This window comes from Podarcis erhardii (assembly GCF_964252035.2).
Source record: "Podarcis erhardii genome assembly, chromosome: 5".
In the NCBI taxonomy this organism is placed as follows: Eukaryota; Metazoa; Chordata; class Lepidosauria; order Squamata; family Lacertidae; genus Podarcis; species Podarcis erhardii.
This window is the reverse complement of record NC_138509.1, coordinates 30,710,825-30,730,173: the sequence shown is the minus strand read 5'-3', so window position 1 is coordinate 30,730,173 and position 19,349 is coordinate 30,710,825. Positions and strand designations below refer to the sequence as shown.

The following is a 19,349-nucleotide window of genomic DNA, read 5'->3' as shown; positions in this document are numbered from 1 at the left end:
CTCTCTGAAATTAATGGGCCTAACTTAGTCATGCTCATTTATTTCAGGGTTTCCAGCTGTCTTTGGACTACAACTCCCATTATCCCTAGCTAACAGGACCAGTGGTCAGGGATGATGGGAATTGTAGTCCAAAAAACACCTGGAGACCCAAGTTTGGGAAACCCTGATTTATTTCAGTGGGCCTACTCAGAGTAAAACGGGCCTGGTGGCTAAAAATAGCACAAATGGCTAGTCTTACACATGTGCCATACAGGTCGGGAGTGCTAACTGTGCTATATATACTTATCTCCCCATATTATGGAACACAGTGCTTTATTTGCGATGGGGACAGATCTATCTATTCAGCAAGAGATTGTAAACATTACAGTGCAATGGTAAGGTCACCCCAGGCATGCCATTTTCAGCAGGTGAAAAGTAACTCACACCTTGGCTCTCATTCTGTTCAGGGTCTTAGAGTATTGGATTAAGAAAGAAGCTCATACCCTTTGGTGTTAGACTGAAAGATGCAAAATAGTTAGTGAAGCTGTATAGTTGACCAGTTGGACAGTGTAGAAAAAGCCACCTCTGGCTAATGTGTTTGACTCACTTGAATTGTGAGGCTCTTCCAGAAGTGTAGGTGCTGCACTGCTATTCATGGCACACATAACTTGGTGTCTGCTTTATGGTATAAACTTCTGCTAGTGAATAGGTTGGGTAAGTTTTTTTCAGGTTTCTGTGTGAAGGATTCACCATAGCCCCTAGACAAACTGTGGCATTCTTCTGCCGAAAAGTACATATGTCGCTATTCAACACATCTCTGCATGTGTAACAGAATACCTTCCCTGTTTTCATTAATTCATCACATGGGTTCTAATTACTAAAATGTTCAAAACCTAGTTTCACCTTATATGTGAAAATAGGTAAAAAGATAAAGGAAGTAAAGGACCCCTGGACAGTTAAGCCCAGTCAAAGGTGACTCTGGGGTTGCAGCGCTCATCTCGCTTTCAGGCCGAGGGAGCCAGCGTTTGTTCACAGACAGTTTTCCGGGTCATGTGGCCAGCATGACTTAACCACTTCTGGTGCAACAGAACACCGTGACAGAAGCCAGAGCGCACAGAAATGCCATTTACCTTCCTGCCACAGTGGTACCTATTTATCTACCTGCACTGGCATGCTTTCGAACTGCTAGGTTGGCAGTATATGTGAAAATAGCATTATAGAGGCCCCCATATCCAGCAAATGTGGGAAAGTTCCTATCATGGGGTCACAACAACCATGGTCTCAAAAGTTGGCCTGCTTCCGACCATGGTAGCAGAGAGAGTAATTGGCTTTTCATTTCTAGCCAGGTGCAGGGCATAGGTCCAAGCAGATGATGTCACCAGGGACTGGAACTGTGTTTAGTGCCCTGGATTGCAGCTGCCTAAATCTGCCTTGTGGCCATTGGCTCAACCAAAGGATCACAAAAGCTTACAGGCCTGGTTACAGATCCACAGGCTCATCACCTGCAGCCTCCAGTGAGCTCAATGATTCTAAGCATTACTGAATGTGGCAACAATTCCTCTCCTTTTACATTTGCTGAGCTGGAGGCTATTACACGGGAGAGCCTGAGAACCAGGGATTTCAACTTTTGCTTTTGCAGATAGTTGCATTAGGTAGATCCTGTCATGTGGATCTTCCCCAAGGCAAGAAGAAAGAAAGGGAGAAAGAAAGAAAAAGAAAGAGTTGCTCCTTAAAGAAAAAAAAAAGAGCATGTGTTGTCACTGGAATAAAGATGTGATTTAGACCTCAGCTGCTCTGGCTTCTATTCATAGTAGAAAACTTAATTGTAGCTAGAGACTGACAGGTTAAAAATAAGAGAGAGCAGCCAAGCTGAGGTAGTGTGACTTACCAGAATAAAAAGATTAAGAGTAACAGAGTGATTTACTGGCTATATTAGATTAACTGCTATGGTACTGGAGGAAAAAGCCCTGCTTAAAGTTTCCTGAACATTCAAGGAGAGGACAAGAGCAGAATAAAAACAACACCGCAGATTTGAATGGAGCCCAAAGTGGGACTGCTAGTGGTATACAAGTTTTCAAAATTTAGGATCCCCACACTGTTGAAATCATGAGCACCCATTCTTATTTGTAATACTTCTCAAGCAATTTGTTAGTCACATGGGCTGCAAAGGCAATACTGGAAAAGTTTGTGATTATACCCAAGGAGAAAGTAATAACAGTAGTAAAAGCCATGTCCTGTTTGCAATTTGCCTTTTTCTCACCCTCAACAAACTTTGAGTGTTTCCCCGACTTATGGTTCTATCCTGCCCCTTTTCTAAGGAGCTTAGGATATTGCCAATGGGAGTTTTCCTATTCTAGCTTCACAATAGCCCTATGAGAGGACTTAGGGTGAGGGGGTGGGTGGCTAGTCAAAGGTCATTCACTGACCCTCATGGCTGAATGGAGATTTGAACTTGGACCTCTCCAGTCACAGCCCAACTCTCTGCCTCAGATGACTTTCTACCCACTTACTGTTTAAAATCTATGGTCAGAATTCAGAATTTTTCAAGTAGGCTTCTGCGAGTGCAGAAAAGACCTCATCTTCCTCTCCTTCCCCCTTCAACTCCCACATGCCCCCAAATCTTCTCCCAGTGGTCCCCCAGCCATTTATTATGTTGAATATAACCCTATACACCAGGAGTTTGAACTTGAGGAGGCATTGCCCCAATTGCCCCAAATACACACACACAACTGTGATTTGGTCAGAAGAAAACTCCCTTCCTGAGAAAAGAGGTTCATATTTTTCACAGATGGTATCTGAATCACATTATAATTTGGAACTAAATGTCAGAGTGATCTGAAGAATGAATAACACGAAATTGAAAAGCTTAAGGGAGGTAGCTTTTCAGAGTTTGTATTCTTTGATTTGTCACTTACTAGGGAAAATGTTGAGCTCTTTCAGATGGCATATCTGGCTGTCGCAAGTAAGCTTAAGGAACAGGGCTGTGGTCTAGCTGGGCTCCTTATTGTTGAAGTTGGTTGTTAAAAATGCCAGCTGTGAGTCAGGATTCTGTTACGCTATGGAAATGCAACAGCTGAAATTACTTTTACCGTAAAAGGGTTGGTCAAAATTGAATGATTCATGAATGAAAGAACTGAGGGCTGAAGAAGGCTATTAGAAAAGAGGAAAGACATAGAACTGTAGAGAGAACGAGAATTTTCAGGTGGGGACTGACAGAAATAATGCAATACTTTATCGGCTGTGGGGAGTATTTGGATGACTTCTGTGGATCTGACACATTCATTGAGTAAAGCAGGCACTCTTATTAAGACTAATTATAAATGTGTTTGCTTGTGTGTGAAGGTTTTGCAACTATTAATATTGAGTTGTGAACGTTGCCCATCTCGGATTTAAAAAGTGGACTGCAACAGGAGCTGTCCCCACTGGAAGTGCTGAATTCATTGCTGCAAGCCACAGGGCCAATTGCCTTGAGACAAAACTTGCTCTAATGTGTGGCTTGTTGCTGTGGGGTGTTTGGGGGCATCAAACAGCCTCAAAAATATGACCTGCCATTAAAATTCTGGTTATTACTGAGCACTAATCAAATAACTGGAAATAAGTGTGATGATCAATTGACTGGAAGGGACTGCAGCTTTGCCATGGAATATGGACAATAAATAATTATTGAGATTTTTCACAGTGAGCTTCCCCTGATGGACACTGGACCCCCCCAAAAAAACTTCAGAACCATTTTTTTGCTCACATCTCTAACTATGCAATTTAATGAGTAAATTAGTTTTTTTAAGTCTTTTTTACACCGGCTCTTCCACATGTGTTCTGCTTTCAGACTTCCTCCTTCTGTATTGCTTTGGCTCCCCCTGCCTTTTTGTTTCATCTTTTCTCTGTCTTCTGGATTGTTGCTGTTTTTAACTCTTGGCTTTTTTATTATCTTTCTCCAGTTTCCTTCCAACTTCTCAAAACACTTTCATTTCTTTTTTCTATTACTGCCCTCCAAAACAAAAACAACAACAACCACCCTTCATATTGTTTTTGAATGGGTAGCAGAGTCTCACAAGGAGCACAAAGTAACATCTCTCACCCACCCTACCTTCTAGTTTAGAGTTCCCATGCTATAGTCTGGGGTTCAGCCTCCTTTCCAGTCCATCACTCCTTTTATGTTACTACAGCAACCTTGTGGTACACAATGTGCTTGATGCTCTAAGGATGGCAACCATCTCTTCCCTTAACCTCCTTTGCTTCTGGGAACAAAATGCACTGAGGCTCCTTGCTGATACTTGTGCCGTAGCAGCAGCTAACTCCCCAGTGTTTTCAACTTTTCTCACGACTTTTGATTGCAAGGGTGGTGAAGGACAATGCATTGGCATTGGCATGGAGGCAGCTGACATGTCAGGGCCTGAGGCAGGCTGGTTTTGAAGAATGAGGTGGTGAAGGAGTGAAAAAAGTGTTGGCATCAGCCTTGTTGACAACTGTGCCTGCTGCACTAAGAATTCACACACCTTCATGTTTTGAAAACTGAGCCTGTAAAGTAAAATCTGGGTGTTGCTGCAGAATCCTGCAGAAGTGCTGCCTTTCCTGATTATATTTTTAGCTTTCACTTTAGGTGGGGGGAGCATTGTAGTGGTCAGTTAATTTGATATGCTTTTCACCACTTCCAACTCCCCCTTTTTTTTGCTTCCACCAGTCGCAATGCCTTCAGCATCTTTGTCCTTGCCATATTCTTTGTGACTCAGCTCTCTCCCTCCTGAGTTTGGGGTGAGAAAGAGGATGCTCACATTGTATGTAAATTTACCTGATTGCAATTGCAGAACCTATTTGTTCTATTTGCTAAAACGCCTCTCTATATGCTGCAAAGAATCGCAGCCATGCTGACTTTGGTACTTTAAGGTTTTGATGGTTTCTCAGTTGTCCCTTTTCACTAACCCCCAATTTCGTTTTGACTGTGGCTGATTAGCCATGGAATGCCCATGGTGTTCCTGTTTCAGACAGACCATCACCCTGATTAGCCTTGAAGAGCCTCCAGCAGCAAAGAGCCTCTCCCTAAGAGTTAACTCTTAGGGAGCTTTGTGTGAAAGCAGCAAGGAACCTCTTGATTTAGATTACATTTTACGTGGAGCTTTCATCACTCAGGCTGTCCAGGGTAAGCTGTTGCGTATCTCTCCCCCATCCACGCCTTTAAAGTCAACGTGTGGTCTTTTACCTCCTTGAAGAAGCTCCTGTAAAAAAAAAAAGCTGTGCCACTTTCTTTTCAAAAAGGTATGCAAATATCAACCTGATTTAAAAATATTTAGACACTGAGAAAGAATTAAGTATTTCCTGTCTATGCAGCTAATACTTGGTGTGTGTATAGACTGCAACATAGAATTCGGATTTCATAGAGTCATAGAGCAGTAGAGCTGCAATGCAGGAATCATGGATGGCGGCTAACAGATTGAGGTTGAATCCTGACAAGACAGAGGTACTGTTCTTGGGGGACAGGAGGTGGGTGGGTGTGAAGGACTCCCTGGTCCTGAATGGGGTAACTGTGCCCCTGAAGGACCAGGTGCACTGCCTGGGAGTCATTCTGGACTCACAGCTGTCCATGGAGGTACAGGTCAATTCTGTGTCCAGGGCAGCTGTTTACCAGCTCCATCTGGTACGCAGGCTGAAACCCTACCTGCCTGTGGACTCTCTCTCCAGAGTGGTGCATGCTCTGGTTATCTCCCGCTTGGACTACTGCAATGCGCTCTACGTGGGGCTACCTTTGAAGGTGACCCGGAAACTACAACTAATCCAGAATTCGGCAGCTAGACTGGTGACTGGGAGCAGCCGCCGAGACCATATCACACCGGTCTTGAAAGACCTACACTGGCTCCCTGTACGTTTCTAAGCACAATTCAAAGTGTTGGTGCTGACCTTTAAAGCCCTAAACGGCCTCGGTCCAGTATACCTGAAGGAGCGTCTCCACCTCCATTGTTCAGCCCAAACACTGAGGTCCAGCGCCGAGGGCCTTCTGGCGGTTCTCTCACTACAAGAAGCCAAGTTACAGGGAACCAGGCAGAGGGCTTTCTCGGTAGTGGCACCCACCCTGTGGAATGCCCTCCCATCAGATGTCAAAGAGAAAAATAACTACCAAACTTTTAGAAGACATCTGAAGGCAGCCCTGTTTAATGTTTAATAGGTTATTGTATTTTAGTGTTTTGTTGGAAGCCGCCCAGAGTGGCTGGGGAAACCCAGCCAGATGGGCGGGGTATAAATAATTTATTTATTTATTTATTTATTTATTTATTTATTTATTAATTATCATCATCATCACAATAAAAGCATCTGTGACAGCTGGCCACCCAGCCTCAGCTTAAAACCCTCCATTGAAGGAGAGTCCTCTACCTTCCAAGGGAGTCTGTTCCACTGTTGAATAGCTCTTGCCCTTCGGGTCCTCCCCTCTGGAGCAGGAGGAAACAAGCTGGCTCCATCTTTTATGAAGACTGCTGAAGCTGGAGGGTGGGGCAAGGCAGGTGGAAAGAGCTATCATTGCCTGATGGCCAACAGGAGGTCTCTTTCCCCTAACCAACCAAAAACCAACCAAAATTAGTATTTGTTAAATGGGCAAATGTGGGGGGTTTGGAGGAACATGGAAAACTTTTGGAATCACAGTACCACAGCTGGAGATGTATGGGAATGTAGTTAGTAAGAAAAAAAGTAAAGTAAAAGAAATGGATTTTTATTTTATTTTATTTGCCTTGGAGTTGAGATGGAAAACCCTTTTGGCACCACAGTATCACATCTGGGGACCCATAGGCTCAGCCATTTTAATTAATAATAATAATAATAATAATAATAATAATAATAATAATAATAAAAAATATTACAATGACAAATTATGGAAGGGTTTTGCAGGGTCACAGAAGCCTCCTGGGGGACAGATATCACTCATGGGTTGGTTAACCAACCTGTGCTATTCCAAAACCATTATGAAGTTAGTTTCCCTTTGTGAGTCTGAGCAAAGAATATATAGCTAAAAGGGAACATGGCAACCACTATTTCCATCATGTATATATTGAATTGGACAAAGGACTTTCAGACCTAAGAAGATGGGTTCCCACAGAGGCTTACAAAATCTGTTTTCATAAGCCCAACACAAAAGCTGATGTTCCTTGCATTGCCTGAAAACCTATATAGATTTGGGGTTTCTTTTTTGACCAGAAGTCTCTCAAATCTATTGTGGCAGGGAAAGCCTTATCACTTTGAAGTCAATGGGAGCGTTAGCATTGACTTCAACTGAATGAGGCTTTATTCATGGAAAGTACTACAAGAGCAAAACCAGAACATTTTTTCCCTAAATTAGTGCACTTGTAAGGCAGTATGCATTGTTGCTCATTTCCCCCCCATCACATGCCATTTCATAGGATTTTCTTTTTTGCTCTGAATTTTTGCTTATAACCTAAAAATGTTCCATAAAGTGAAAAGAAGAGTGGACTTTTTGTGTGTTAGGAAAGTGGCTTCTTTTTGTAATAAAGGAGTGTTTCTCAAACAGTGGGCAAGGAACCATCCAGGGCTTCCTCGCTTCCCCCACTTGCTAGCACCAGCAACTCCCAACATGCTAAATAAAATGATCTGGAAGACAACAGAAGTTTGGGTTGGAGGGGGAGAGAAAATGAGACCCCCCTTTTCTAAAGGGAAAGGGCCACAGAAACTTTTGAATGACAGGTAAAATAATAATAATAATAATAATAATAATAATAATAATAATAATAATAATTAATAATAATAATAATAATAATAATAAACAACTGGGTCTAGAATAGAGGGAAATTGGAGAAGAAAGCTGTTACAGGAGGAAGAAGTCAATGTAAAAGGAGCAGGGAGGAGAGAAGCAGGCAGTTCGGAGGGGAAAAGAATACAGTGGTACCTCTGGTTACGAACTTAATTCGTTCCGGAGGTCCGTTCTTAACCTGAAACTGTTCTTAACTTGAAGCACCACTTTAGCTAATGGGGCCTCCCGCTGCCGCTGTGTCACTGCTGCGTGATTTCTGTTTTCATTCTGAAGCAAAGTTCTTAACCCAAGGTACTGTTTCTGGGTTAGAGGAGTCTGTAACCTGAAGCGTATGTAACCTGAAGCGTATGTAACCCGAGGTTCCACTGTACAAGTGTAAAAGGAGGAGAGAGGGAATGGCAGGAGATGAGCAAAAATATTTTGAGCAGCATGCGCAGGGGAGGGGGAATTAAAAATTTAAAAAGCCTGCTTTATTTATTTATTTTTAAAGATATTTATTTTGATTTTATATAATAAAACAAATATTACAATCAAACAAAACAGAAAAAATACAATAAAAAGCAACATAATCCAACAGAACCAAAAAAACACACAGTAAAGAATATATGACAGAAAAAATAAGAAGAAACAGAAAATAAAGAAAATTAGTTTTTGGATTCTTATCTTTATAACCCTCTTTCCTGACTTCCTCACGTCTCCCTTTCCTGCGTTCCCCTTTACACAATCAAATTCAGCAAATCCTTACCCTCTTTCAAATCTTAATCAATATTATACATTTCAACCTATTATGTCTTCGATTTTCCCTTTCTTTTTAAATCCATTTTTGCATGTTCTTTATAACTTAATCCCTTATATCATTTTGTTTAATTTCGACATAATATTACTCTGGCCTTTACACCCTTTTCTTTTAAAACATTTTTGCATTTTTCTTTTTACCATGGCACTAATGCCATATTATCTTTATATCCAACATCATTTTAACATTCAAACATTTTACAATGTTTTTGTAGGTATTCTTTGAACTTCTTCCAGTCCTCTTCCACCGACTCTTCTCCCAGGTCTCGGATTCTGCCAGTCATTTCTGCCAGTTCCATATAGTCTATCACTTGCATCCGCCATTCTTCCAGGGTGGGCAAATCTTGTGTCTTCCAATACTTTGCGATGAGTATTCTTGCTGTGGTTAAAAAGCCTGCTTTAGAGCCTCTGGTGCAGCAAATCCTGGTGAGAATGGGGAGGCTGAGTCACAATGTCTCCAATCAGTCTTTAAGCTTTGAGGAAAATGGACTATGGAACTCCATTTCCTTGCCACATGGAAATTGCTGTGGCAAAGAATTCCCAAAGAGGGGTTAAATTACAATATAAAATTGTGCAAGTAATTGCCATCTGGTTATGGTAAACTCTGGCTCTGTATGCTGCCATTTTGTTATTAGCGTCATCTCCTGTGCGGCCTTTTTGTGATTGGAGGGCCTCAGTCATTTCCGGTACTTTCAAGTGGGCCCTGGGGGGGGGGGGGGGAGAGAGAGAGAGAGAGAGAGAGAATATCACTGTATTAAGAGTGTAGACAATACAGCAGATGCACAACTCAGTGAAGCCAGAGTGGCAATGTGCATATGCAATCCAAAAGGTGGTGCTGGGAACTTTGTGGGAGTCAGCACACTCCCCAAGAAAAGTAACACCACCCGTGAAGTTGTAGGATCATTGTGCCAAACATGAAGTTGCCTTACACTGAGTCCACCTGGTCCATTGTTTCATCTGGCCCAAAGCTACTATCTATTTCACCTGGCAGCGTATCTGTCAGGCGTTTTGCAACACAGAAATGTCTGATATCCATGTGAAGTGGAGGTGCCAAGCTTCTTAAATGCAGAGTTCTGCCACACAAATAACACCTTAAAGTTACTGAGCGACTATTCCAAGTCTGTAATAGCTTTTGGCACCATGGCTGCAGAATAGTAGTCATACTTCTGTAATATCATATTTATCCTCTATATGAAGTGCCAGTGAACTATATTTATTAAGGGACCATTTTTAATCACTATGGGCGGTGGGGGTAGGAGGTGAGATTCTTCACTGGGAACAAATCTCATTTCCAAGAGTCCTTACAAAATGAGCCATAAAATTACAATATTTCAAAGTACTTCGTAATTCCAGTACAGGCGGCTCTTCATCATGGAATATGAAGGCTCGGAAAATACAAAACTCATTAGATTAAAATAAACCACCTACTGCGAGGAAGAAAAGCTTATTTATCAATATCAATTTTGTTTCTGATTACCCTGCATGGCAATTTGTTACTACCAAGAATTATGACTTGGGTATCATTCAGACCCAAATGAAAGTGTCTTTCCTGACTCTTAGTTTCAATTTCTTTTGAAATTTACTTAGTTTTAAGGCAGGTAGAAAATGATAGTTGGTAACTAGGTAACATGTCAACAAAAGACACAAAATCTTAGCAACACAACCAATTACACCCCAAATTTCTTGTCTTGAGATACTTTTTCAAAATCTTGACACTGCAAAAATATTTTGTTTCTATCCATGTATAATAAATATAAAACAAGTGTCTATTTTTCTCCAATTTCAGCTATCCTTTTTTTTAAAAAAGTGTTAAAGACATAAGTAAATGCTTATAATAACCCAATCCCATCTATCCTTACTCAAAAGAAAGCCTGAGTTAAATGAAGCTTCTTTCCAAGTAAACATGCATAGGATTGTGGCCTAAATCTCAATTCATAACATTTTAGCGTAAAATACTGCATCTAGCATAAATGTGCAAAATGTGCAAGAACCATAAAACAGGATTTACAATAAAGGAAAAGTAAAATAATTACAACTTTCCAAAATTCCCTATAATTTTCCTACTCCACATTCTGTTATGGGTCAAGTTACCAAACAATCTGTATTGCCTTAAATTGCAGGTAGTTGTGTTGGTCCAAGTAATCATAGAGTAATACCTTTATTAGCATTAGCTAAAATGTTACAAAACATGGAGTAAACTTAAATCAGCCATTCCTTGGCTTTTGGAATTACTGCTGATTTCCATTGTGGCTAATATAACCTTAGGTGGTAATAAAAGATTTAAGACTAGTAATCAACGATCACCTTGATCATTCTCATGCAAGGAACATAATAATACAGTCAGTGGGTCAATCCTCAGACTGACACAGACTCAGGTAGATATGCTGACCCAAGACTGTATTAAAAAAACCCCCAGGGGTGTTCTATATGGCCATGTTTCTGTTACTTGAAGAGACAGAACTTTCCTGAGAGAAGAGCTGACATCTGGTAGCAGAGACCTGAAAGCAGAGAACAGAGGCTTAGATGTAATTGGACACGTTGGTAAACTGATCTCTGCAGAAGAAAGTTTGTCACACTGATACTTGATCCTGGCCTTGCTACACTATTCAACCGAGAAGTAAAACAATCTCTAACAGAATGCTCTCTGGCAATTAGTAGGCATGGGTTCAGACTAGTGGTGCATCAGATGTGAACTTGCACCACCATGTTTCCCCCCCCCTCCCATAATAACATGGGCAGGAAATTAAGTTCTCCCTTAATTTTATATCCTGTATATGGTAAACTCAATGCTCAACAGTGGAGAAGTTGGGGGAAGTCCATACATAGGAAGGACCTTGTACGGCTGTCCACATATCATTTCCACACAGTCTTTAATAAATAGGTTAATCTACCGTAGCTTTACTTTATTACTCAGTCTGAGCCCATTTTTACTGGCAAGGGTCTATTTTAGCTGGAGGGGCAGCAAATTTAAAGGCACACTCATTTGTTAAGGCTCCTTTGATTCTAGTGTGTCCCTGTAATAAGGGATGGGGGGGAATTACAAAAGCTGGCCCTGCATAGGTGACTGGTTGAATTACTTAAATTTCACATACCGGGTTTATTTGGCTTCTACTGGACTTCTTAGTAGTAACAGCACACCTTGTACAGGGATCAAAATTCTCATATATACATATTTGTCTGAATTATCCAGCATGAACTAAAAGTCTTGTACCCATCTCAAAATGGGCGGTTCAGTAATAATAGCATTTAAAATAAGACAGGCAGCATAATTACTACAAGCCTTTTAAACTTCTCTGGTCAGACCCTCTGTAAACACTGTCCTGGATGGCTGTCATTGCAAAACCGGAAGCTAGAATCATCCCATAATAGCTTCCTAACCATATGTTGTGCTTTCTCCCTCATATTGTAAAAAAATAATTTGACAATGTTCCACAAGAAGATTATTTCCTTTTGGTGTCAGAAAGAAGACAGATTAGCCTGAATTAATACTTCATCATGGCAAGCGGGCCTTTGAATTGGTAATTGGCATCGTCTGGTAGAGGACGCAGTAGTAACATGAGCAGTATACAATTTTTATGTCAAAATATTGCAATTGTAAATGATAAATAAAAATATATATGGATTGGAAACCTATCTTATGGGTGGCAAGTGTGTCTTTATCTCCAAGACTGAGCAGGGACTATGAAACCTTGGAATTCAATATTTTATTCTGGAATTTAGTAAATATCTCAGATTCAGACTAAAGATACCACTTGCGGTGTGGGGTCTATGAAGCTGCTTGAGTTCACATAAATGGCTTGCATTTGCTTAAGCTGAATTTCTGATTTTTCTTGTTTCTTTGGAGAGCTGACCTGCCCACCCTGTGCGCCATATCATAACCTACTTTTGACAACCCCCTCCATTTCAAAAGCATTTGGGCATGTGCTGTTGCTGTGGTGTGCTTTCTTGGGGAGGTGGGGGATAAAGTCTTAAAGCTATTGTGGCGTCATGTACCTAATTTCAGGTTTCTTAGGACTTGTTGCCATAGTTTTGGGAAATCACAGTAATAACAAATGTCATCCAACAATCCCCATTCCTAACACCATGCCATTAAAAAGAAAAAAAAGGAAAGATGCTTTCTAGATTGAAGCATCACCTGGGTGGAAACCTGAAACATTGATGAGGGCAGAATTCACAAGCAACTCTAAAGAACTGCTTGCATAATGTAAGTAATTTGTTTAGAATAGACAACGCAGGGCTAAAAGGGATGCTGTTGGTTCTGTCTTTGTAAATAATGTAAATTGCTTTTCTGCTTTTACTGCTTTTAAAGGATGCTCCAAGGGGCGAGGGTGGAGAGTGGAATTTACTTTCTCTCCAAATCCTGCAAGCTGTAACAGAGGACTGGGCTTTCAGCATCTTCCTGTGCTGAAGACACAGTTTGCTTTTTTTGGAGCACCAAATGCACCATCTCAGTGAAGAGTTCTATTATCCAAATGGTTTCTTGCATCCAAAGTTGAGTCTGCCTTTCGTACTCTGACCGTGTCAGGACTCTCAACAGCAGCCTGTGGTCAGAAACACAATGGCATTGGTCAGAGGAGAGTCTAGGTGTAGCTGGGGTCAAAGCACAATAAAGTCTAAGCAAGCACGGTCCAAGAATCAGGGCAGGATGATGAGTCAGTGAAAATGCACAGCATAATATGTAAGATTGTTCATAAGAGCTTGGGAGTAAAAAGTCTTGTGTTGTTCCAGCATCCGCGAGACCTAAACTGAGGGCTTACATCGCCTGGTGCCCCAGATTCTGTCAAGGACCAGTGTTCTGACAACTAATTACCCCTGCTCCCCAGAAGCCCATTTACTCACGAGTAGCTCTATTACGCTAGAATTTGGGGTGAATAATCATTTGTTGGGTAACCGCTTGAGCCTGGAATTTCTGGTCCATAAGATAAAAATGCTGACCTAAACCACAGGAGTTCAACACAGAATTCCATGCTATCTGAAAGCATCCTGGAAGTGACAGAGACATTAATTTACTAATGCCCTATTTTTACAATTGTGTGGGTGGGTGCGCTAAATAACAGCCAGAGACAACATGATGGTCTTGGTCTGTACACCATGTTAACAAAATCCATTCCCTAAAACAAAATGGGGATGGCTGATGCCAATATTGTTGTATCAATTGGATATGGAGAACAGGGGAAGGGGAGAATAGATCAAAGAATGTGGGGTGGTGGTGGGAATTATGTGACGTTTGTGAAGCATGAGTAGTTGTTTGTCATGCTTTCCCATCCATTTAGTAATACGGACGTATAAATGGAGAGTGCAGATTCATGACAAAACTACGTCGAGGCCACACCAGGAAGAGGGATCAGACCATTCAATAAAACCAAATGGTTTCAATAAAACTATATTATGTAAGTGAATAAGTGTATCTGTATAATTGACACAACGTCTACCAAATGGATCTTGCATTATAATTTTAGTCTGTTTTTTTATAAAAAAAAAAAAACCCAAACCCAAAAACCTGGTAATTCCTTGTGATTTGGAGTCTTGCTTTTCTTTCTTTATTGGAAGTGAGATTCTTCTGACTGATTTTTATTGTTGGGGAAACAACATAGACCCACGGCAACTTGATGCTTCTAAACATTGCGCTGCCATAATTCATTCTGTCTCCTGTACCACCAGCAGTGTAAGGAAATGTGTGCTCAAATAATCTATGCCTGTGATTTTCCTGGAGCCATAGTGGGACGCTTGTGTTGGTTTGCATGCTAATGTTCTTCCCGGCACATCACAGCTGTGCTCAGGTTGTGAAGCAGCTAGCACTAATGATGTACCCTCTACTGAGTGCAATGCACTAGGATTTCTTTTGCACAAGCCTCATTGAAATGAATGGGTTTTTCTTGTTTATTCAATGCTCATTGAATTTAGTAAGGCTTATGCTTTTGCTATCTGGCCTCGCACACACCTTGAATTGGATGAATAGACAAGGGCAGGGAAGATCCCTGGAAGACATCCACCAATTTATCCACTTCTATTGAGAACAAGCAAAGCTACTAGAGTAATCCTGCAAGGTTGCATTGCCTAGACCTCATAATCTGTGTATTCAAGACCTCGGAACAATTTAACAGGATTAATAAAGTGTGATTGCTCCTATCAATCTCTAGGTGGAGATCACTGACACAGTCTGGAAGCACAATTTCAGTGCTATCTGTGCTTAGGCTGGAAGCCAGGCTAGCTGTACTCTTCTGCAAATGCAATTTTAATTATAATATTCATTATTCACAGCTGCATCAGTTCAGACTTTTCAATATTTGCTACCAAAGCAGCCAACGTTCTATGCCTTGCACATTTTGCTATCATCCACAGTCCATCATGAAACTCCAGTGTATAACAGAGTGGTCCTCAACCAAACAATTTCTACCCTGTGTTCTAATGGATTCTTGAGAACTGCCCTGTGGGCTGGTGCACAGCCCCTAAATTTGGTTGTTGGGTGAGAAGCTTTTATTCCCCTTTCAGCAGCAAACATAGCTCTTGCTGACACAGCAGTGTGTGTGTGTGTGTGTGTGTGTGTGTGTGTGTTAAGAGTAATGGATGCAATGCCTCTTATGCAGCAACATGAGGCAGGTAAGGAAGCAGGATTGTATCAAAAAGAGCAATACTCAGCTGCAGAGCTGAGTTCATAGTGTGTGCATGCACACACATGTAAACATACCTACTGGGATCGGTGCCTGGCTTTGCACTTCAATAGTTCATTCTAAATCTTATTGAAAAGTTGTGTGTGGGGGGGGGGTCTGTTTGGCCTTTCTCTTGCCCCACACAACTAATGTGCATTTTGTGCTCTACTTTTGAGTCCAATTTTTCTTCTGCCTCAATACATTCCGAGGTGTGATCCTAAGTTTCACTTGATGGCATGAGTGCACTTTGATTTAATTAAATAAAGCAGGACTGAAATGATAATGATCTCTGTTCTCTTATTTTAGGAACCATGGAGTGTCACTTTTCTGCCAAGATCATTTTCCTTGCCCTTCTGTTCTCGGAGTGGGTCTGCTTGGGTAAGTCTTTCAGTCATTGCTCAACTATTATTTCTTCTCCCCTTTCTTTTTTGCTTACTTGGGTACCAGCGGGTTCCTAGAGAAGGGTTGATGTAATCCCTGGCTAACTTCATAACTTTTTTTTTTCTGCTTGTGATACCCTGGACAAGTTTTTCCACCGATGGTTATTATATCTTAAAATCCATAATAGGTTGTCTCACTTTCCGTTCTCCTTTCCATAATGTTAGAATTCACTCAATCTGTTCAGCAGTAGCAAAACTGGTAGAGCATGAGTAGAACCCATATCTCAGGGTCATGGGTTCAAGCCCCACGTTGGGTAAAAGATTCCTGCATTGCAGGGGGTTGGACTAGATGACCCTTGGGGTCCCTTTCAACTCTAGAACTCTGTGATCTTGCATGGTACCTGGCTGATTATCTAGGAGAAACATTTTGCCACATTCAGGCAGCTGAATGATTAATATGGTTAATGTGTGAGAAAAGGCTCCGTATGAATTCATCCTTCAGTGGAACTACTGGAATTTTGAATTAAACACACACACACAAAGAGAAATTAATGGATGAGGTTTGTTGGTTGCCTTACTGACTCTCAACAGAAAGTGCAGGAAGTGGTGGGAACATTATTCATTGCAGAGAGAACAGCCTTTTTGAAGCTTTCAAATATCAGTTGTACAGAATAAGTTTTTATTGAGGTTCAGCAAGTTTACAAGCATCCACACCTCCTGACAAAACAAGCTGAGCTAAATAAGCCAGTGTTTCCCAACCTTGGGCCTCCAGCTGTTTTTGAACTACAACTCCCATCATCCCTGACTAGCAAGACCAGTGGCAAGGGATGATGGGAATTGTAGTCCAAAAACAGCTGGAGGCCCAAGGTTGGGAAACACTGAAATAAGCGTTCTGAGCTAAATAAGCATCTTACTCTAGGAAGCACCTGAAACTGCATCCTCTTTGTTCTACTGATCTTGGTGCTTTTCCCTCCCTCCCTCCTGTGAGAAGCCTCATGCCACTTCCGACAAGACACACCTGCCAAAATGCCCTAAGAGCAATGTGATGCCGCAGCCTCTTCCTCCCGAGGCATTACAGGAAGTGCAATGGCATAAAGAGGGGAGCCTTGTGCTGCTGTAAGCAGCCTGCATCTTAAAAAGAATACAGTGGCTCCTCGGGTTACATACGCTTCAGGTTACATACGCTTCAGGTTACAGACTCCACTAACCCAGAAATAGTACCTCAGGTTAAGAACTTTGCTTCAGGATGAGAACAGAAATCGTGCTCGAGCAGTGGGTGGCCCCATTAGCTAAAGTGGTGCTTCAGGTTAAGAACAGTTTCAGGTTAAGAACAGACCTCTGGAACGAATTAAGTACTTAACCTCAAGCACCACTTTAGCTAATGGGGCCACCCACTGCCGCCGCACCGCCACCGTGCGATTTCTGTTCTCAGCCTGAAGCAAAGTTCTTAACCTGAGGTACTATTTCTGGGTTAGCGGAGTCTGTAACCTGAAGCACCTGTAACCTAAAGCATCTGTAACCTGAGGTACCACTGCATTAGGATTAAAATAACAGCAACAGCAACAACGGCACAACTCTAGTTAATGCCCTTCAGTTAATCATCTTGTCTCGCCCATGTGGGAAGATTCTGTAATTAAGAACAAACCTTACACTAAGGGAAGAAATTCAAAGTTTGATTCTCGGGAGATGATTTAGCTGCTATTTGTGTTAGTTACTTCAGTACAATTGTGTTAATGGTCAGAAGTTGTTGTATCTAGTGACAACTACAAGATTCCTGGTTTTCCCAGCTGCAATGGGAGCAATGTGATAATTGTCCCAGGATGGCAATTGTTGTTGACTTCAGATTCCTAACTTCAAGTGTAGGAAAACTCTTTGCTTGGATATGAAGGTGGTGTGATCTGGCTCAGTATAAGGTGTAAGTAAATTCGGAACAACTCTGCCACCCAATTAGCAGTTGTCAACAATGAAGTAAAGGCTAGTTGGTATTGCCACTGCTAGAGAACTAGAACCCCAATAAGAGAGCTTTCCACATAGTGAAAGTGCCTTGTGAAATCATCCATTTGTGTGAAGATTTATATTTATTTACCATATTCTGGGAAACATGCATTTTCCATTATACAATAAAATCTATTCTTTTTTTTCCACATAAAGTGCCTTATGGTGGCATATCTGTATGAAAAATGAACAGTGTGAATCAGAAATGTTCTGCTTTTCTCATTTAATATTTCTTGTCTAATAGTAACTGAGCTGGCAGTGGCTAACCAGGAAAGAGATCTTGGGAAGATGGTGGATAGCCCAATGAAAACGTCAATCCAGCGCATGGTAGCTTTTGAAAATGGCCTATTCCATGCCAGGGGTACTTAGGAAAGAGATTGGAAATAAAGCTGCCAGAATTGTAATGACTTTATGGAAATGTACAATTCAGCCACATCTGCCATACTGTCTATGATTCAAGTCTATGGTTCACCCTGTCTCAAAATGGATATTGTAGAGCTAGAAAAGGCTCCACATAACCCTGTCCCAACCATTTGCTCAGGAAGAATCCCTGGAGTCCCCTTGCCATTTGGGATCAGACTGGTGTGGGATGGTTGTGAATGGTGGCTTGGGGTGAGGGTGCTTACCTGACCTTCTGACTGCCACCCATGAGCCTTGTGGATACATCTTGGAGGGAGAGGTCTGGTGGGGGAGGAGTGGAAAGAGATGGGGAATTTGGTAGAATCTGACTCTGGGAGGGGCCCAGAAGAATGAGACGTGTTTATTGAGACCTGCTGGAGGTCTCTGCTGTTCCCACTCTATTTCCTGGTAAGCAGCAGTGACTCCACTATCAGCAGGTCAGGTAAGCACTGCTACCCCATCTGACCCTCTGCTACTTGGTGTGGAGACTGAGAGAGAGGGCCTTCTTGGTTGCTGCCTCTCGTGCTTGGAATACGCTCCCCAGAGAAGCTCACCTGGCACCAACTTTGAGGTCCTTTTAGTGCCAGGCAAATATTTATTTGTCGCTGTCCATGGTACTGTGTCTTTAGCTTTCCTGGATTTTATAGATTTTTTTAAAAATGGGTGCAGCTGCTTCTTCACTGCTTTTATATAGCGATGGTGACCTGGAAGTCTTGCACTGAGCAGCTGACTATAAGTAGACAAGAAGGCAAGAATTTTGTCTGCCAGCAACTATTTGCCACAGTGGTCAGATGCAACCTCCTGGTTCAGAGGCAGTATGCTACTGAAAACCAGTTGTTGGGGAGCAATAAATAGGAGAGCGCTGTTGCTTGCATGCCCTTCTTGTACACTTTCTCGGGGCATCTAGTTGGCCACTCTGAGAAATGAGTTGCTAAAATGGATGGGCCATTTCTATGATTCAGCAGGGCTTCTCGTGGGATGTTCTTGCCATGCTGAATGCTCTTCTGCAACTCAGAACGAGTAACTTGGTTGGGTACACATCATGACAGGACTACAATGATAGCACTCTTGCTATATTGGAAATGCAGGGCTACCGACCACTAGCTCTGTGTGTGTGTGTGTGTGTGAAAGAGAGAGAGAGAGAGAGAGAGAGAGAGAGAGAGAGAGAGAGAGAGAGAGAGAGATTGAGAGAGAGAGAGGAGTGGAGGAATGAATGATGGCTGTTTTCAGTTTGGTGTAGCTTATTGTATTTCCCTTCCCACTATAAACTGCAGCAAGGCAGATCTTTTCTTTTCTTCCAAGCTGTGCATGCACACTGATTCAATTCAGTACCTCAAGAGCTGAGTCTCCAGTGAAGTGGCATATATCTTACACTAGGCTTTAGGGTCCCTTCTTCTTCCT

At 41.8% G+C, this 19,349-nt stretch overlaps 1 protein-coding gene across 1 annotated transcript in view; it reads left to right on the top strand.

The window, feature by feature from the left end:
* CDH23 (cadherin related 23) overlaps window positions 1-19,349 on the top strand; it is a 383,781-nt gene that overhangs the window by 9,226 nt on the left and 355,206 nt on the right. Inside the window, exon 2 of the mRNA XM_081861783.1 lies at window positions 15,481-15,552. Within this exon, the coding sequence (XP_081717909.1) occupies window positions 15,486-15,552 (67 nt within the window). The 5' untranslated portion in view covers window positions 15,481-15,485. The remainder of the gene's footprint in view (window positions 1-15,480; window positions 15,553-19,349) is intronic.